Raw genomic sequence first — 20,025 nt, 5'->3', positions numbered from 1 at the left:
TTACAAGTTCAAGTAGTTGTTATGGGATTATAAGATAAGGGTCTGTTTTCCTACAATTTATATGCAACAAGATGCTTTAGTAAATGTGTCTTCTGCATGCATAGAATGGATGACAATTCAACAAAAGATGCCACAGCAGATCTAAGTGATTGAACTCAAAGAGTAATTACATGTATATATAATGTGAATACTTGCAAAATTTAATTTTACAAAAGAATTAGGAGAACAAATATTCAGTTCCATGGAGATTTTTCTCTGATCTCTTCATTCGGAAAATAATATTTTTGGCCTTTTAAACCATGTGGATCCAGGCATGGTGGCACATGCTTGTAATTCCAGTACTTGGGAGGCTGAGACAAGAGAATCACAGGTTTGCAGCCAGCCTCAACTACTTAGGCCCACTATAACTTAGTGAGACCCTGTTTCAAAACAAAGAATAAAAAATAGGGCTGCACATGTAGCTTGGAGGTAGAATACCCCTGTATTCAATCCCCAGTACTGCAAAATCAACCAACCAACCAATCAACCATGTAGAAATATAAAAAGAAAACATTTATAATTTATATGATTACCACAAACTATGGCTCTTTTCCCTACTACCATAACTAATCAAGTGTTAGCCAGGCACTAGCATTTTCCAAACAATGTACAGTGACTTCCTTATACACAATAGAAAACAAATACTGTTGAATGAGTGTGAAGAACACCCATTTTCTGGGCCAGGAGAACTTCCTTGTTAACACTTTCTTAAATTTGTAATACATAATAAACATGAGAATAATTTATTTAAAGATAAAACTTTTAAATGAAAGAAAAAGTAATAATTAACTGGCACTGATTTGTTGGATTTGAAAATATAATCCAAGACACTGCAAACTAAAGTCAAGTCCTAAGTTGAAAGGAGAACACTAGGAAGCTCAGCTGATGGCATCAGAAAGCAAAGGCAGCATTAGTGGGAGATCTCCCTGCCAGCAGTGCACGTGCTCGAAACACAGCAGCGAGGGCAAATGAGTTGCCCAGGAGGAGGAGCTTTTAGCCACAGGAATTAACTGAGAACGAGAACCTACGGGCCCTTTTCTATGCTGTATGCTATAATCTTTCTTTATTATTATCAATTAAGTAAAGAATCCTAGTCTCAATTTGCTTAATAATTATACTAGACCTTCCTATCTTATTTGAACATCTGGTGAAATACACCATCAGTTGCTTAAGGACAAACAAAAAATGTAAAAATTATACATACACATCTCCAAAAGTGGCACTCTGAATTTCAATCTAGATACGACATAGGTAATGAGTATCAGCATCAAAGATGATTCCCTAAAAGACTTGATTTTCTTACAACAGCAGAAAAATGAGGCATCCACAAAGGAACTTTATCCACACTGAGAAAGAAAGATTTATATATCAAGCTGCAACTTTCCCCTTATAAAAGAGGAAAACCCAACCCCGGTAATCTATAAAATATTTGACAATAAACAATTAAAGAGGCAAACTTTAGTTTCCTGTAGAGACACACTTAAAACTCAAAGTTACTAAAGATCAAACAAGAAAAACAAAATTAATCTCATATCAAAATGCCGTAAGAAACATCTTTGTCCTATATCCACCAGTTTAGGACAACCATTGACACTGTCATTCTATTGACATTAAAGTCTACAAGATGAAATGAGGCTTTTAACAGCTATAGATGTGCTCTGATAAGATATGTGCATTCTTGGCAATAATTTTCCATTTTTTGATAAAAACCAAAATTTATTTCTCATGAGAGATCTGAAACAGTCATAACTGGATGATTTAAATTCCCTGTTACTTATGTCTTCATGTATCTGCAATAGACATTTTTTTTCCATTGCCTGACATTAAGAAATTCTATTTTAAGAAAATCATAGGCCAAGAATTGAAATATAGTCTTAGCATGTGTCTTGAAGTAGCTCTAGGCTAAAATTCACCAATCTCTTCCTGATCATTTAATGATTTAAAGAGGGTGTGTGTTTGTGAGAGCCAGGGAGGAAGAGAGAAAGAAAGAGATCAAGCTCGATCATTTAATGGCTATGTCATCTGAAACTTATAGATTTTATTGTACACCTATGTGTTCAAATGAGGATTTAAAATAAGCACTGGAACTGTTTCCTAGGGCTACCATGTCTTTGGAATGTCAGCTGGGTCTCCAGATGGTGTTGAAGCTAGGGCCTTTAAAAAATAAATCTATAGGGCCGATATTTATGTACAAAAAGCAATTTTACAAGTGCAAGATGGTAAGAAGTTTATCAGAAAAAACTTCCAAGAGTTTAGTTAACTACAACCTTAGCAGGAGCCCACAAAATGGCACAGCCATAAATAATGCAAATTCCACCTGGGCTGCCCTGGCAGGTGCCACATCCACACCAAGGCAAGAGGAGTATCTCTGCTGCCTGTTTCAGGACACACTTGAATAAATTTCAGTTGTGGAGGGAACCTCAGTTTTCTGTTTGAAAGGAAAGAGTGAACAGAATTGCTCAAACATCACTAAATAAAGTGTTTGATGTTCAGCCTGGGGCTGGGCAGATTGAAGGAGGCCACGAGTTTATATTCAGGTATCCGAGGGATCCCTACAATGCAGTTTCCTCCCATAGGGCCCTTGCTTGTCTCTATAAACCAACTGATTCTGCAGAGGTGACAAAAGAAAGGGTCTCTGAGCTCCACAGACTCTCCTTACTCAGTGTAGCACCAGAGAAACCACTGGGTAAAAACTTAGAAACATATGCTTTGGTGGAACATTTAAAGAAATTGCTTTAACAAAATTCTCCAAAAATGGAGCAGACTTTGAAAGGGAATGATCCTTCCCCATTTTGGGGGAAGCTAGTAGCAGTAGTATTCTTGCAGAAACTGGATAACCATCTGTCAAGAATGTGGCAGCAATGAAAATACTATTTACATCATAGAGCACCACAAGGGTTTCATTTTCATCCTCCCTGCCATTTCTGTAGGAAAAAAAAAAAAAAAAAAAACCTCTCCTGCTGACATAAAATCAGCTGGCCAAAATGGCCAAGGGACTGTTAACCATTTAAGGAGTGACTGACCAACAGGTCGTACAGTGAGTCCCAAACACAGACTTATGAACACATCTGGGGAGGTGTGGTGCATGCCTGTAATGCCAGTACTTTGGGACGCTGAGACAGGACCAAATGTTTGAAGCCAACCATAGCAACCTAGTGAAACCCCCAGCAACTTAGATCCTGATTCAAAATAAAAAATAAAATAGGGCTGAGGTAGAGCTTGGAGGTGGAATGCCCTTGAGCTTGGAGGTGGAATGCCCCTGGGTTCAATTTCCATCCAGTACCACAAGAACGAAAGCAAGGGAGGGAGGGAGGGCTGATTTCTAAGTTCCACTGGGTCTCATTTAATTAGCCTATTTTATATTGTCCTAGCAGTTCTCTTCTTTCTTCTGTACCATCAGTTTTTTCCTCCTTACCAGATTCTTTGTCTTCATCATACATCTTAACTCCAATATTTTATAAAATATACACAGTTGACCTCATTCCCTTTCCAACTAACATTCGATTTCTTTCTTTTAATGAAAAATTCAATCATTACCAAACTTCCTTCCTCTTACTTATTGCTGAACACACACAAATCAAGTGTTTGATCCTTGTCCCTGAGAGTTTTTATCAAAGATACCAGTAATGCCGCATTGCTGAACCCAATGCAATGGTAAATTCTCAGTCCTCACCTGAGCTAGCCCTTCTTTAGCATCCGGAGTAGATGGGCACTTCACCCCTCTGAAGCACTTCCCCACCTTACCTCCAAAACATTACACCCTGCCCGTGGTCCTCCTGCTTCACAATTGGTCTCTCTCAGTCTCTTCCTCCTATTAATTTCAATTTCCTAAACGCACAGTCCCCAGAAGCTTGAAACTTACACTCTTTTCTTTCCTTGATTTCTCCTCCTCCCATCTCTCCTTGTGATTTTGCTCAGTGTAATGGCTTTACTTACTCTTTGGAGACACAGTACTTTTCACCCTGCAGTCTGGCCCTCTCCACTCAACTTGAGACCCATATTTGAATGTCTCCTTGATGTCATCTCAGCAGACCATACCAAATTCCTGATCCTCCCCAATACAGTGAATAACAACTTTCCCAGAGCCAAGAGACAATACCATGGAGTTTTGTGTTGACTCTTCATTTTCTAACACCCTTAATTTTCTATCCAATCCATATATTCTGTCATCTCCAACTTCAAATATATTCAGAGAAAGAAGTTAGGCCGCTATCCAATGCCATATACAAAATTAACTAAAAGCAGACCAATAACTAGCTATCAAAGTGCTTTTAGCTATAAAACTCTTAGAAGAAAACACAAGAGCAATTCTTCACAACCTTCAAATCTGCAATGAATTCTTGGATACAACACCAAAAGTAAGAACAACAAAAGTAAAACAAATTGCATCAGTTGTACTTCATCAAAACTAAAAACTTGTGCATCAAAGGACATTATCAGGAAAGTGAAAAGACAACTACTGTGGTCTGGCTGTTCATGCCCCCCTCATAATTCACATGCAGAGGCTCTAACCACTAGTGTGATAGTATGAGGAAATGGGGCATCTGGGAGGTAAATGTCATGAGCTCTTTGTTCTTATGAATGGTATTTGTACCCTTTATGAGAGACCCCAGAGAGCTCCCCTGCCCCTTCTGCCATGTGTGGTTACAGTGAGATGATGACTCTGTGAGGAAACAGACCCTCACCAGACACTAAAACTTTCAGCACTTTGATTTGGACTTCAGAGCTTCTAGAACTGTGAGATATCCATTTATCTTGTTTATAAATGACTCAATTTATGGTGCTTTGCTATAGTAGTCTAAACAGAGTAACACAATACAATAATATATAGACAGGGAGAAATAATTTGCAAATCATTTATCTTATAAAGATCTAGCATCCAGAATATATTAAAATATATTAAAAATTCTTATGACACAAAAACAAAAAAGGCCAGGTGTGGTGGCATACTCTTGTAATCCCAGCATTTGGGAGGTGGAGACAAGAGGATCGCAATTTTTGGACACCCTCAGCTACTTAGTGAGGCCCTTTGCAACTCCGTGAGACCCTGTTTCAAAAATAAAAAAACGTCCAAAAAATAGGGCTGGGTTTGTAGCTCTGAGGTAGAGTGCCCTTGGGTTCCATCCCCAACTAAATTAAAAACTGGGGAAAGGACTTGTGTAGAAATTTCTCCAAAAAGATATACAAATGATACACATGAAAAGATATTCAACATCATTAGTCATCAGAAAAATCAAAACCATTATTATTCATACCCACTAATGTGGAAACAAAATAAACGTAAAATAACAGTGCTGGTGAGTGTATAGAAAAATTGGAACCCTTGTGCACTGATCAGGAGAATACAAAATAGTTCACTTGCTATGGACAGCAATATAAGTTCTCAAAAGTTAAACACAGAATTATTGTATAATCTCTCAATTCCATTCCAGGTATATACCAAGAAGAATCAAAAACAGGTATCCAAAAAAAGCACATATTATAAATGTATATGCATGTTCATACAGGCACTACTCACAACTACCAAAAGGTATAAACAACTCAAGCATTCATTAACAGATGAACGGACAAACTTTGGAATATATGCGTGTGTGTACATATGTATAGATACATATATTCCAAATCCTGAGCCATAAGAAATGAGATACTGATATAACTTAGACCACAGTTGAAACTTCAAAACATTATGCTAAGTGAAAGAGGCCAGGTGCAAAAAAGACCTTGGGGCTGGAGGGATCAGGAAGAAAATTCACTTTGAAGCTGCGGAACTTCAGAACTGGACCAAAGTGCTGGTTGAAACATGCTGTGAAATGTACCAAGTGCCACTGTATCGTTGACTTTAAAATGTTTAATTTTAGGTTATGTTAGTTTCAGGTTAATACATTTTTTAATTCAAAAATTCCCTTCCCACCACTGCAGCCATCGGGGTCCATATCACCACTTTGCTCACCTGGATTATCACCAGCCTCTGGCTGATCTCCCCTTCCTCTGCTCTCCTTGGTCTTTTTTCAATGCAGCAGCAAGAATGATTTCATTTTGGAAGTCAGATCATGTCCTTCCTCTGCTGAATTCCCTCTAACAGCTCTTTACCTCCTCATAACCCAAGCCAAAGTCCTTAAAACAGTCTACAAAGCCCCATAGAAAGTGGGCCATTAGTGCTCTGAACTCATCTAACCTCTCCATCTCAGTCAACCCCACTCCTTTAACACTGATGCTATACTCCTGCCACAGGGCCCTTGCATTTGCTATTTGCTCTGTTTTTTTTTTAATAGATCGAGGACAGCCTCAGCTATTTGCTCTGTTTTCAATGCTCCTTCACCAGATACCTAGAGCTCTTAGATCAACAGCAACATCAGCTCCTCCTCACTGTCTACCATACAATGCTGCTTCCCTAGCCATCCTTTTTAAACTGCAGAACCACAGTCTCCCTTTCCTCATCTTTGCTTTTATTTTCTGCAGTATTTTTTATTACTTAACAGAGTATATTATACTTATTTATTATGTTTACTTTCTACTCCCCCTCAATGCTGGCCTAGAAGCCTAAATGGAAAGGAAGTTAAGAGTCTCTGATCTTATAAGGACAAATCTTGTATCTTTGGGGTACCTGATTGTTAATGTCAAGTATGGCAGACGTAGAACCTTGACTTGCTTCCTTTAACATGTATCTCCTGGTTATAAGTTTGTGAGGGAGCAAACCTCAGCTACTCCAAATTACCTCAGGCTAGAAATAACCGCATATGGACCTAAAAATGTGATCACCCACACTGCTTATCTTGGTTTGAAGCACTGCATTAAGAGTGCTTGGCCTCTGCCGGGCATGATGGCACAGGCTTGCAATCCCAGTTCTTGGAAGGCTGAGACAAGAGGATTTCAGTTCACAGCCAGCCTCAGCTACTTAGTGAGGCCCTCCACAACTCAGTGAGATCCTGATTCAAAACAAAGAATAAAAAATAGGGCTGGGAGTATAACTCAGTGGTAGAAAGCCTCTCGATTCAATCCCCAGCAACACACACACACACACACACACACACACACACACACACACACACAGCTTGACCTAAAATACATCCAAAGGAATAGAAAAATTTCCAAATACTTGAAGTCCAAATAATTATAATAAAAGTACGGATGAAAGCCCTTGATTCCTTCTTTGATCTTATCATATAGTTAATTGTTCCTAAAAAAACAAATTTAAAAAATACCACATATGATATGTTTTTTAAAAAAATGTCATTCCTGAGAATATCTGGCTCCATTTCACTTGTTCTTCCTTGAATTTTACCATCAATATCCAAGAGAAAAAAATCCTTGTACTTAGTACCATTTTCCACAATCAACTGAAAATCAGTAAAATGTAAGAGCCTGCCTGGATTTATAAACAATATGTTTATAAACCTAGTTTCCAAGTATTTTAAAACATTTACACACTCAATAACAACAAAGATTTATCAAAATAAAAACATAAATCAAACCCAAAGCCAAGGCTTCATACAGATTAATACAAATCTCTTTCCCCACTCAGTCATATATATCATAGAAAAGCACTCATATTATTTAAAATGGTACAGCTGTAGAGTCCTACTAGAGTAATAAAAATATTTCAGGACTGTTATCTAAAAATCAACTCCCACATTAACGTAGTCAAGCTTCAATCAGTAAGCAAACTAATCTAAATCAATTCCTTCTAGTTGAAAATACTCATCATGAGCTGCCCAGAGGTGGTGAATATGAATGGATTACTGAAAATGTTCATGTAATTGCCAGTTGCTATTTATATTGACAGACTTGGGGAACAAATGTGTAAGCCTGCAAACCACCAAGGCAACACAAACAGAAGTATCACTTGGCATCTACCCTAAGGAAGCCCAGGGTCCTCTCTACAATGTCACAGTGAGGTTGTCATTTCACAGTATCAGATACTGCTGGTGACAGAATGGAAATTTACAACTGCAGTTATTCTGTTTTTAAATAATTTGCTACCACAAGAGATTCTTTTTTTCTATCTCAATGGAGCATAAGTTAAACATTAAGGACTAAGTATCATTTTCAAAAGCCCTAGATTTTTTGCTTGAAAGCACATATGTACAAAACAACAAAGGGAAAATAATAGAAGGATATTTTTAATTATAGAAGTTGTTGTTTAACTGATAATCCCCAATTTCCATACACATGTAGCAACATACAAATCATGGTGTTAAATGCAAGAGAGGACCAGCCCTTGCCAAGAGACACTTGGATATTTAGGCCTGTTCCCTCAGCCTTCACCCCTCTCTGTTCTATCCTACAATGGTGTTTTATCATTACCATCATCAGAACTAGATTAGGTACTAGGAAACCAGGTCTAATTCCAGGTTGCAGCTAACAATCCGAAGAGCTATATAATCATGGAAAAGCCTATAATCTCTCTGAGCTCTAATTTGCTTGTCTATAAAATGAGGGGGTTGGCAATGAATGCTTTAAAAACAGAACAGAAAAAAAATGCAAGGTAAAAATGACTACCTAAACATAATGGAATCGATCCCAAATTATAAAGGGAACCACATAAATGCCATAGGCTAAAAAATAAATGCTTTTCACTATAAGAGAAAAGATAAAATGAGATAATTTATGAAACTACATGGTGATGAGGACAATGAAAGGAACAAAGATACTTTTAGGCCTTACAAAGATTTCTACAAAAGGAAAAACAAAAGTCAAACTCTACATTCCCTCTGACCTAGTACTTCTACTTTTGAACACAAATTCCCAAAGAAAGAATCTATAAAGAAAAATCAAAGTTCTCTAAAAACAATCTCTATAACAGCACTATATATAAGAGAGAAAAGTTGGAAACAACCTGTATGTTCAGAAATAGAGGTACAGTTAAGTAAAATCTGGTTGTACTAACAAAATAGAAGGACATATATAGCCATTTAAAAAAAAAAAAAAATTTGGGCCGGGTGTGGTGGCGCACACTTGTAATCCCCGCGCTTGGGAGGCAGAGACAGGAGGATCACGCAGGTTCGAAGCCAGCCGCACGCGCTGGCTTAGGAGACCCTGTTTCCAAATATAAAATGTAAAAATAGGTCTGGGAGTGTAGCCCGGAGGTAGAAGGGCTTCCAGGAACCCCAGTACCACCAAAAAAAAAAAAAAAAAAAAAAAATTTGGACTATCTTCAAACAATAGAAGTGTTCGTGTGATATAGCATGAGATACAATGACTGATCATGAAGGTTGATTACCAAATGCATTCTCTGCCTTTATTATCACTCACACATGCACAGACACTACTGATGAAAACCAAAAGATAAACTAGGGATAGAACTCGTTCTTTGGGTATGATATTTCTATAGAATTAATCATAACAAAAGTAAATAAAAGGGTAACAAAGAGGACTGAATTTTCTCTATATCACTTACTGTCCAGTTTGGACATTTCATGCTTCCTAAAATGTTTGACTAATATCACCTTATATCTTCATCTGAAACTCAATGATATTCAAGTTCATTCACTTAAGATTGTTACTCAATTATTTGAAAATTAATCCAAATTAATGATACCTTTGAAAAAAATATTAAACTTTTTTAAGAGTCCTAGTGTTCCCAATGTGTCTTATGAAACTATATTACACATTTTAACAGGCCACTGTCCTCTTCTCCCCAAATGTTATTAAGGGAAAATTAAAGTAAAAAGCCAGAGTGAGGAGTTATGCTATAAGAAAAATTCAAGGTAAAAATGGTAGCCAAAGCATACAAAATTGATCCTAACCCATAAAGGCAAACACATACATAAGATTTTAAAAAATGTGTTTACCAGGCAAGAAAGAGAAAATGAGAAAACGTTGAGAAATTAAGTGGCAATGACTCTAAAGACAACCTTAGAAGGGTAGAATATGCCATGAAGAAAATGCCTTGGAAAATTTTATGTGTAATGTGCCTCTTGTGTACAATTTCTTCTTTTACTTCTTTTCTTTAACACTACAGGACACTAACCCATGGACAAAAGTGATCACTCTGGTTGATTCTGCAGCTGACCTCTTCCTGCTGTATTGCTTACAAGGTGAATGGACTTATTGCAGTACATGGGATCCATGAATAGAATTATGGCATGGTGTTTGGCTTTCATGTATAGAAACAGTTTTGGATTATCATACACTAAAAATTCCAAAAATATATAAAAGGTAAAAGCCTGAGATCATTTTAAGTGAGAATCTGCTGAAAGAAGCATTACCTGGCAACAACACTCCTGGAAAGAGAAATGATGACGCTTTACAAAAGCCTAAGTAAATTCTCTTCCTTTCAAAACGTTATCTTTCTCTACTAATCAATATTTTTAAATGGTATGTTTTAGACTTGAAGATACTGGTGTCTTTTAATGTCTTCTGGGAATGATAAAGGAAAAAAAAAAGGAACTGGTATACCATGTGCAAAATTCTACCAGACAATATACACACTTCTCTCAGAGACTGCAGGAGCACAAAGTCAAAAATATTTTTTATTTTTCACATTTCAACTTCAACAAAAACCCCATGTTTCTAAGGTTATACTATATTGGCAAGAAGCTAAGCCAAATTTGTACCATCACGGGCATTATCTAAAAATTAGAAAACAAGCTATCATGTCTAACCCTATTCAAAAGCCCAAGTAATTAATCTAAGTCAATGGTTTGTAGTAACAGAGCATGTGTTTATGTGTAATCAACAAATTATAAGCTTTTAGGGAAAAGGAAGTATCCATTTAAAAATGAATCCCAAAAATATACTGCAAAAATGTAACAAATTCCCTGAGCTGTTTTATCTGTCTCAATTATCCCATGGAATCGTGTCAATATATTTTGCACTTTAAATAATATTTACACATCATATAGGTTCTAAGATGCCACCTAATAATTTACAGATTTAAAGCAAGTAATAAGCATTAAGTTAAACATTAAGTTGAACAAACTTTACATAGTGACTTGAATTAAACCACCATTATTTGATTGTTACCTACCAGATAAGATAGCAATGCAGTGTTAAGACAGAATAAAACTCAACACTTACTCATTTAAAGACCATGTAATGAGGCAGCAACAAGAACATGCTTTTAAGAAGATTAAAAACCAACTTTAGAAAGATCACATAGGTGCAACAAACCATAATTTAAATAAAAATTAAAAGAAAATGTAAGTTACACCAAAGAATCTCAGCAGCTAAGAGGCCATTTATATTGCAGGGTACTCTCACTACTGCATTCCTAAGTATGGTGCCATTAAGATTTGTCAGTGCTTTGGAGACACTTCAATTAAGGCTATGTTGTAGAGCTCTGGGTAAATTAATTAGTTCAGGTTACACAGATTTTCTAAATGCAGCTCTCGAAAACAGCCTCAGAGATATGCAAGATTTGCATGGAATTAAAACTGAAATAAAACTTACTAATCAATTCTTCTTGCTTTCACATTTCAATGACATTTTGTGTAATGATAAATAAGCCCATGAAAGTACTACTAACCAAAATTTTATTTGCTTTTAGTTGGAGCTAAAGGAAGGGGCTTTCAATTTTGCTTTCAAGATTCAAGCTTTATTTCAGATTTTATCTAGACTTGTTGGCAAGTATATGATAACTATAATGAACTTGATCCATATTTACATGGAAAATGAGTCTATATTCGAAATTCACATATGCTACAACTGAATTCGCTATCTAGTAATTTCTATAAACAATGTCATAACAAAAAATACAAAAATACAGATTTCATGCTCCTGCACTGAGATATCATTTGTTAAATTTCTTTATAATATATTTAAATATGAAAGTGTGACATATTTCATCAAAGAAAATATTATAAAATTTTCCTTTGTTTAATTCACAATACTAGGTGATAAATGATTTTTTAATCTATTAGAACCAGATGTCTGAAAAATATTATTCTTCAAAATAAGTAAAATATGTGCACAAAGAGTAAAAAGCAGTTGTGTGAAGGGTCTTAAAGTAAACTGAAAAAGGAAGAAATATGAATTCTTTGAGACCAGGAGCCTTCTAATTATGTTCATAAGAGATATATGAGCTCTTCTATAATACTAAAATAAAGTCCCTACAGTCTCATTATACTGGTTGTGAAAAATTCATACTTGTTATACCACAGAGATGATTCAGAGACTTTTTAATGGCTAATTTGTTTCAAGAGCATGGGCACTGTATGTACAAACATATCTTTTAAGATAGTACCATTGAGAAGAGGCTGTCCTTCATGCACATCCTTCGATAACACGGCACTATAAACATCTTCAGGAAATCCAGTCTTGCATAATGCGATTTCACCAGAAGCAGAAACCTCTACAGATGCCTGTAACACAAGAAAACAAAAGTGTGTGCGATGATGGCTACTGCCTTCAACTGAGAAACATTCCACTTGGCATCAAGCCTCATTTTTTAACTATCTTGTACAAACAACCCCTTTGTTTCTGAAGGGTTACAATTAGAATACAGAGGGCAAAGGGTTAATCTTTTTGATAACTGAAGTAGAAGAAACAAATCCCACTTGTCTAGTCTAGTAAAAATCTAAATAATACACATTCCAGATTCTCCTAAGGACCGATCATTTCCATTAAAATGGCCTTTGTGCTTGGAGAACTAGCAAGTGGGCATGGAGCTGGGGGGCAGCCAAGTGGCCTTTGGGTCCCACACACCACCAGTACCAACTGAACTGGCTGCTCATGAGAAATGTGTAAATTGAAGGTATAATAGGTTTTAAATTCTCATCTCTATGAAGTTCTCTATGAAGTTGTTTCAAAATGCTTTGAAATTAAAAATAAAACTTATTAAATGACACACAGCTCTATAAACCAAGTCAAACCAACCAATCAAAAGTATGTTTCTCTAATTTGGAGAATGGGACATATTAAAAATATAAATACAAGCCAGGCATAGTGCTGAAGGTCTGTAATTTCAGTACTTGGGAAACTGACACAGGAGGATCACACGTTTAAGGCCAGCCTCAACAGTTTAGGGAGACCCAGTTTCAAAATCAAAAATAAAATAGGGCTGGGAGTGTAGTTTGAAGTTAGAATACCTACTCCGGGTTCAATCCCCAGTATAAAGGAAGGAGGGAAGGAAGGAGAGGGAGGGAAGGAGAGGATGGAAGGGATGGAGGGGGACATTTTATTATATTTTAAACTAAAAATTAACCAAGAATGTCTTGTCATATTCCTATCAACACACAGTGATTTGGCACATTCCTATAATCCCAGTAGTTTGGAGACTAAGACAGTAGGATGGTAGGTTGTAGGTTCCAAGCCAGCATCTGCCACTTAGCAAGATCCTCAACAACTTAGTGATACCCCATTTCTAAAACAAACAAATACACAAAAAACAGAACTGAGGGTGTAGCTCAAAGACAGAATGCCCAAGTCCAATCCCCAGTACTACAAAAAAAAAAAAGTGCTAAAACTTAGTCACACCAAATGCTACTAAACTACCCCTCCAAGTTAGTTTCACTATTTCTATTTCCTCAGGCCCCACTAACACAATCACAGGATAACCTGTCCTAGCAGAGATCCAGGAACATTTACATTAATTACAGGTAGATCTACTAAACACTGACAGAGATTCAAAGAGAGGAGGAGAAAATAAGCAGAAGCTGTTTCACTAACCTAGACAGTATTAAAACAGTCCATACTGGAGAAGAGAATCAGAAATCCAGCAGCAAAAAACAAATAAAATAAAATAAAATAAAATAAAATAAAAAGGGAAGTCTCAGACACTGAGAGAATCAAAAATAGGTGTCTGGTTGAAGCAATACGATACAGCTTCATAATTAAAGGAATACCTGGACTGTGCATATAAGTTTTGCAAATGTTGAAAAAATTCAGACTAATCTAAGAATTAAACTATTCTTTTCAAACTTGAGAAAATTAAGACAAATATATTAAATATACAAAAGTGACAATGAGATATTAGTTCAGACTAGACTCAACAAATTTATGGACAGTTTTAAGTCTGTCAGGCACAAGAACAGGTTACATGAAGTCCAGAGTACACAGGAACCAATCCTTCTCCACTGGGGTGAGTGAAATCTGGTACAGTCACCTTGGGGTACAATTTGGCAAGTTTATTCCTAGGGAAGCGCTCTCTCCTGGAGGCTCTAGTAGACATATGCAGGGATGCTCATTGAAGCATGCTTATAACTGCAGAAATTGTAGTCTACATAAAAGTCATCAACGAGAATAGACAAATATATTTTGCAGAGCCAATGAAAGGAAGATAAGGGAGCTGGATGTGGTGGCAAATAATTGTAATCCCTGCATTCAAGAGGCTGAGACAGGAGGATCCAGTTCATGAACAGCCTCAGCTATTTAGTGAGGTTCTTTGCAACTCAATGAGATCCTGTTTCTAAATAAGGAATTAAAAAATAGGGCTGGGGCTATAGCTTGGAGGTAGAATGCCCCTAGGTTCCATCCACAGATCCCCAGTACCCCCCCCACACACACACACACAAAACAGAAAGAAAGAAAAGAAGATGAGCAACCTTAAAACTGAAGAACTGAAGAACAGAGCTACCTCTCAAAAATAAAGCAACTCTAAACAAAAATGCTCAAGATCCTTGGAAGCCTAAAAGAGAAATTTAACTGGAAGTCAAACCAGGGATGACTACTATTTTTAGTAGACTCAAAACCAATTTCTCTGACATTCCAAATTAAAAACAAAATATGTGGCAGTATGAATGTTGCAAAAAATAAAAAACAATAAAAAGCATGATTAATGATCATGTTTGTATAAAATTTAAACATCAAAGAGATAGTATAATGTTATGGACACATAACTATGTAGGAAGAAAATAAAGATGCACAAGGTAGTGATAATAGCTACCCCAGAGAGGAGAAAAATAGGAAACACATCAGAAAAGATTGTGCAGGTAGCTTCAAAATTATCTGTAATAATTCATTTCTTTCAAAAAGAATCTAAAGCAAACCAGGTAAAATGTGAAGACTGCCCTAGGCATGTAAATACAAATTGTTTTATTCCATACATATTCTACATGGTCTATATCTTACAATAAAAGACAAAAATTAGGAACCAGCTAAGAAGTGAAGTGCCCCATGCCCATCAAGTCTGGAGCAAACACCAGGAGATGTTAGGATACTTTACCCAGGTACCTATACTAGCCTGGCATAGAGCAGGCATGTGGAAAGGGAAGGGAAAGACCTTTTTGTTAGTCAACCAATGAAAATAAAGGGAGCTCCCAGTTTTCCATACGAAGTGGACAAATGTGACACAGACCTGAGTTCCACTGCCATATTAGGGGTCTACCTCCCTGCCCCTGGCTCAGGATTCTAACAGAGAAGCTGGTGGACCATATCCCACCAGGGGAGGTAGGTCCGGGAGAGCTGGGGAGGGCAGCTAGCCAGAAGCAAACAATGGGAGGCACTTGGCAAAGGGGATGCACATTTTAGCTTGGACATTAAGGTTAGGACAGGCTGTAGTTTTATAGAAAAGAACTTGCAAATCAATGAAATCTAAAGACAAAATTTAAAAAAGGAAGCTTTTCTTCAATTCCAGGACTAATGCCTAGCTTCCCAGTGGATCTGCCCTAAGGAATGGGAACTAGCAGTGATGGGCCCCTGGTCCAAACCCATAGGAATCATGCCCTCAACAAGGCCATAAGGAATAAGGTAGATGCTCTTTTTTGGGGGGTGGGGGGCGTTTACTGGGGATTTTCCACAGGGGCATCCTACCTCCAAGTTACACCCACAAAATATTTTTAGTTTGAAACAGGGTCTCCCTAAGTTTCTGAGGGCCTCGCTAAATTGCTGAGGCTGTTCTTGAACCTTTGGTCCTCCTGTCTCAACCTCCCAAATACTGAAATTGCAGGTGTGTACTACCATGCTCAGTGTGAATGTTGAGTCTCATGCTCAATCTCCCCCTTATTTCAGAAAAAGAAATTTTTGTTACCTATTACTTACATGTTATCCTATATCTCTCTCTGCTCATTTTCCTCACATTTGAAAGGATTTTGAAAACAGTATTTGTAAAGCGCATCTCTAACAAATCTTAGCTACTCATAATAAATACCCATAGAGGCCATGAGTTACCTTGTGACTTTTTTTTAGAAGGTCTGGGGATGGAACCTAGGGGCATTCGACCTCCAAGCTATACCCGCAGCATTATTTTTTTATTTTGTATTTTGAAACAGGGTCTCACTAAGTTGCGGAGGACCTCACTAAGTAACTGAAGCTATCTGCGAACTGTGATCCTCAGGTCTCAGCCTCTTGAATGCTGGGACTACAAGTGTATGCCACCACGCCCAGCTACCTTGTGACTTTTAAGTGCATTTTATTTAAAGACTTCTAAATTTTTCTTCCCCAAGAAAAAAAGTGGATCAAAAAAATAACATGCTATTTTCAATCTATAACATGTTTTCAGGCTCCAATTAATTATTAAAATATTTATTTTTTCTACAAACTTATTAATTTCCCCCCTTAACTTTCAGTCTAAAATAATAAAACATGCTCAACAAATAGGAAACACTCAAATCAATACAATCTTGAAAATGAGATATTGTAGGCTTACTTTATGCCAAGCTCTGTGCTAGTAAATCTACTCCTAGGCTGATGGTGGCATTAAAATAAGTCTGAAACTGGAGGAGGGGACCACAAAGCTGGTAAGCAGGATATACCTAGGGGAGTTAAATCTGTTCTCTCCTCTTGAAGACTCTGATGGCAATGGCTTTTCAACAAGAAAGTTCTCTAGCTAATTCTTGAATGTTCCTCAATAGTGGCTCCCAACCAGGGGTGATTTTAGCCCCAGGGGAAATCTGGCAAAGTACACACTTTTTTGGCTACTAAAACTTAGAGGGGATTACTGCTGGCTTCCAGTGATAGACACCAAGGGTAATACCAACCATTATACCATGTACAGGACAGGATCTACTGCAAAGATGTACCCAATCTAAAATACTGATAGAGCCAAAGTTAAAAAATCTTGTATACAGCAACTACAAAAAGGGCCATCCACCAATCCTCTCACACCATCAGTGGCTCACGGTCTCCTTAAGCAGTCCACTAAGTCATTGTTGGGACATCTTCCTTTTCCAGAAAACCAAAGCCCAGCCCCTGTGCCTTACTATACCTTTAACTGATCTCTCTGCCAGGCCCAAGGCGAAATTAGAAATTGAGAAAGGAAATCTCTGCCCTCAATTAGTTCACTGTAGATACAAGAAAAATATTGTGAATAGCACACATTTCCCTATATGTGAATAGTGCAAAGGCCAGTGGGCTTTTTCTGTGCACACAATAAGCAAATCTATTATTTTCTGTAAACTAGTAAATATTTTAGGCTTTACAGGCCTTGGGGATCTCTATTTAAAGTGCTAAACTTTGCTATTGAAATGTAAAAATAGTCACAGATAATTGGCAAATGAATGAGCAAGGTTATGTTCAATTCAATAAAACTTTCTTTTGGGGCACTAAATGTGAATTTGATTAAAATTTCAAGTGTCAAAAATATTCCTTTTCTCTTGATTTTTAAAAAGCATTTGCTCATTTAAAGCATGAAAAACATTCTTGACCACAGAAAAGCAGGCAGCAGGCTTAGAGACTACAGATCCTTGGGATAGTGTAAATTTTATGCAACACTGCTATCTCACTTAATTTGCCTAAAAGAATTATCAGTATCTTACAAATGAGCAAACAGGTTCTCACAGACATCAAGATACCAGACTTCACATCTAGGGAGGGGAAGAGGGAGGATTCCAACACTGTAGTCTTTCTAAGTACAACAAATAATTATAATTCTTTCGAGAAACATTTACTGAATGTCCATGCCACTGTGATACAGAGAATAGGGTACAGCCCCTGCCCTTAAGAAGATCAAGGCTTAATGTAGACACACAGACATGCAGAGGCCACGGACAGAGGCTTGGAGTAGCAAGACGGTGGGGATGGCAGGAATGCCATCCCAGGCACTCATTGCTTGAACTGAAACAGGCAGCAAGAAACAGCACAGCGCACAGGAATTACAATGAGTTCAGTGTCACTGGAGTCCAAGAAGCAAGGCAGGAAGTCAGAAGTCAAGACTGGCCGGTTAGAGAGGGTCAGATCATGGATAGTAGTTGGGAACTTGGGGTTATCCTACTGGCCAAGAGAAACCAGGAGGGCACAGATTGTATTTTATAGAGAATTCCCAGATTGCTCTGTGGGAATGAGGTGGATGACAAGTGACAGCCAGGGCAGGGGGGAAGGGTGAGAAAGGGGCAGATTTTATCAATATGCAGACAGTTTAAACTGAAAGGGCTTAGTGAGACCAGGGAGTCACAGAGAGAGGGAAGGAGGAAATGATGCCCCCCTCTACTTCCAGCTGAGTAACTGTGGACATGGATGCCACAAACTAGAAAAGATAATCACAAAATTATAATGCCAGAAACAAAATGCTAAAGAGGCAGAAAAAATGGGAAGATAAATCTGCCCCAGGAAGTCAAAGAAGATTCCACAGCTGAAGTGACATTTAGGATCTGACTTTAAAGATGATTAAAAATTTGCCAAGAGAAAGAGGAGGAAGTGGAAAAGAGCATCTCAGGCAAAAGGTACAGCAGAGCAAAGCCCTCGTTGATTTATGTTGAGCCTTCCATCCACCAGAAACAACCCTGATCTATTTTACCACACAACTGGCAAGTCCCATTTTCTTTTCTGGTTCTTTGCTGCTGATTTTGGGGCCTCTAGGAGCAGTCATTTACATTTAACCCTCTAAAATTTTAGTTCAATAAGTAATTATTCTATCTGATATTAATTATCCCTTTCAGCTTTACGTATCAAGAAAGTCTAATGAGACATGCCAATATTTTCATCAAGATGCCACTCGGATGCTAAAGCCAGGAGTCACATGCACAGACATGGCATACAATCTTTACTAGCCCAGAGCCTTAAGCCAAGCTCTTGAGAAGTGTTTGAAACATCAATGACTTCCAATATGCCAGACCACATGACTTTGAATCCCAGCACATCACTACTGACCGTGAGACCTCAGCAAAGTCCTAGTTCCCCCATCTGCACAGTAAGAGTAATAAAGATAATACCCACTCATGGGTAGGTTTGAGGATTAGATGAGCTAACATGTATAAAGCACTCAGAGCAGAGTCTGGCACACAGGAATTCAACTTATCAGCTATTAGCTATAGTGGTATTGACACTATTAGGACATCATGAATCCAACACATGGTATGTCTGTCACAAAGCCCACTAGCTCCCCAGCTTATTCAGCCTAGCTCGCCATCTGGAACATTTGTTTAAAATACTGATTCTTGGAACCTGAGACTCACTACTGCAGAATCTCAAGGAATGTGGTAAATAAATCTATTTAGCACATGCCTATCTGCATTTGGAGGAAGCATACCAAAATTTTGGCCCTAGTCTTCAAGTCTAATAACTTAGCAACAACAAAAAAAGAATAAAGAAGCCATTATTTTGCTGTTCTGTTTCCTCTTCTTTTGTTAGAAAACGACACCATCTCCATTTTGTCGTTTTTGCTTGTAATAGGGACATCACCCCATCTCCCATCCTTAAAATAATTCTCTTCTGCACAATTGCTCAAAGATGACAAGCAGTCTGCAGGTTTTCCCGGACTACCAGGGTGAAATTCATGCTGGTCAGAGGATCTGAACTCATTTAGTGCTGCCCGGGGCTCTTACACAATCAGCTCACCTATCTTGAGTTTCAATTTCCTCTTACAAGTATTTGCCCTACTCTTCCCAGGCTGAAGATCGACCTCACTGTCTAAAAAGGCAGAAGTGTAATAGGAGTTGAGGAGCTCCGCTTGCCTGTTAGGATTAGTCTCTCTGTCCTGGTTCTGAACTTGCAGTGATGGTGTTTTTTTTGTTCTTGTTAAATTTTCCCACAGTCTCAATAATGTGAGTTTTAATGCCCCAAGTCCACTACATTTTAGTTTCCCATTATCACTATTCTTTTTATACTCATCTTTGGTCCCTGGATCTGCTTTACAATTTCCTCCAAATCACTCCTAAAACCAAGCTCTTAACT

At 37.6% G+C, this 20,025-nt stretch overlaps 1 protein-coding gene across 1 annotated transcript in view; it reads right to left on the bottom strand.

Annotated features, from left to right (window-relative positions):
- Positions 1-20,025, bottom strand: part of CDH2 (cadherin 2) — a gene marked incomplete at both ends in the record, with an annotated part of 250,396 nt that overhangs the window by 205,051 nt on the left and 25,320 nt on the right. Inside the window, one exon of the mRNA XM_080714497.1 lies at positions 12,224-12,341. Within this exon, the coding sequence (XP_080570623.1) occupies positions 12,224-12,341 (118 nt within the window). The remainder of the gene's footprint in view (positions 1-12,223; positions 12,342-20,025) is intronic.

This window comes from Muscardinus avellanarius (assembly GCF_963383645.1).
Source record: "Muscardinus avellanarius genome assembly, chromosome: 17".
Taxonomy (NCBI): domain Eukaryota; kingdom Metazoa; phylum Chordata; class Mammalia; order Rodentia; family Gliridae; genus Muscardinus; species Muscardinus avellanarius.
The sequence above is the reverse complement of the archived record's forward strand: the minus strand, read 5'-3'. Positions and strand labels throughout refer to the sequence as shown.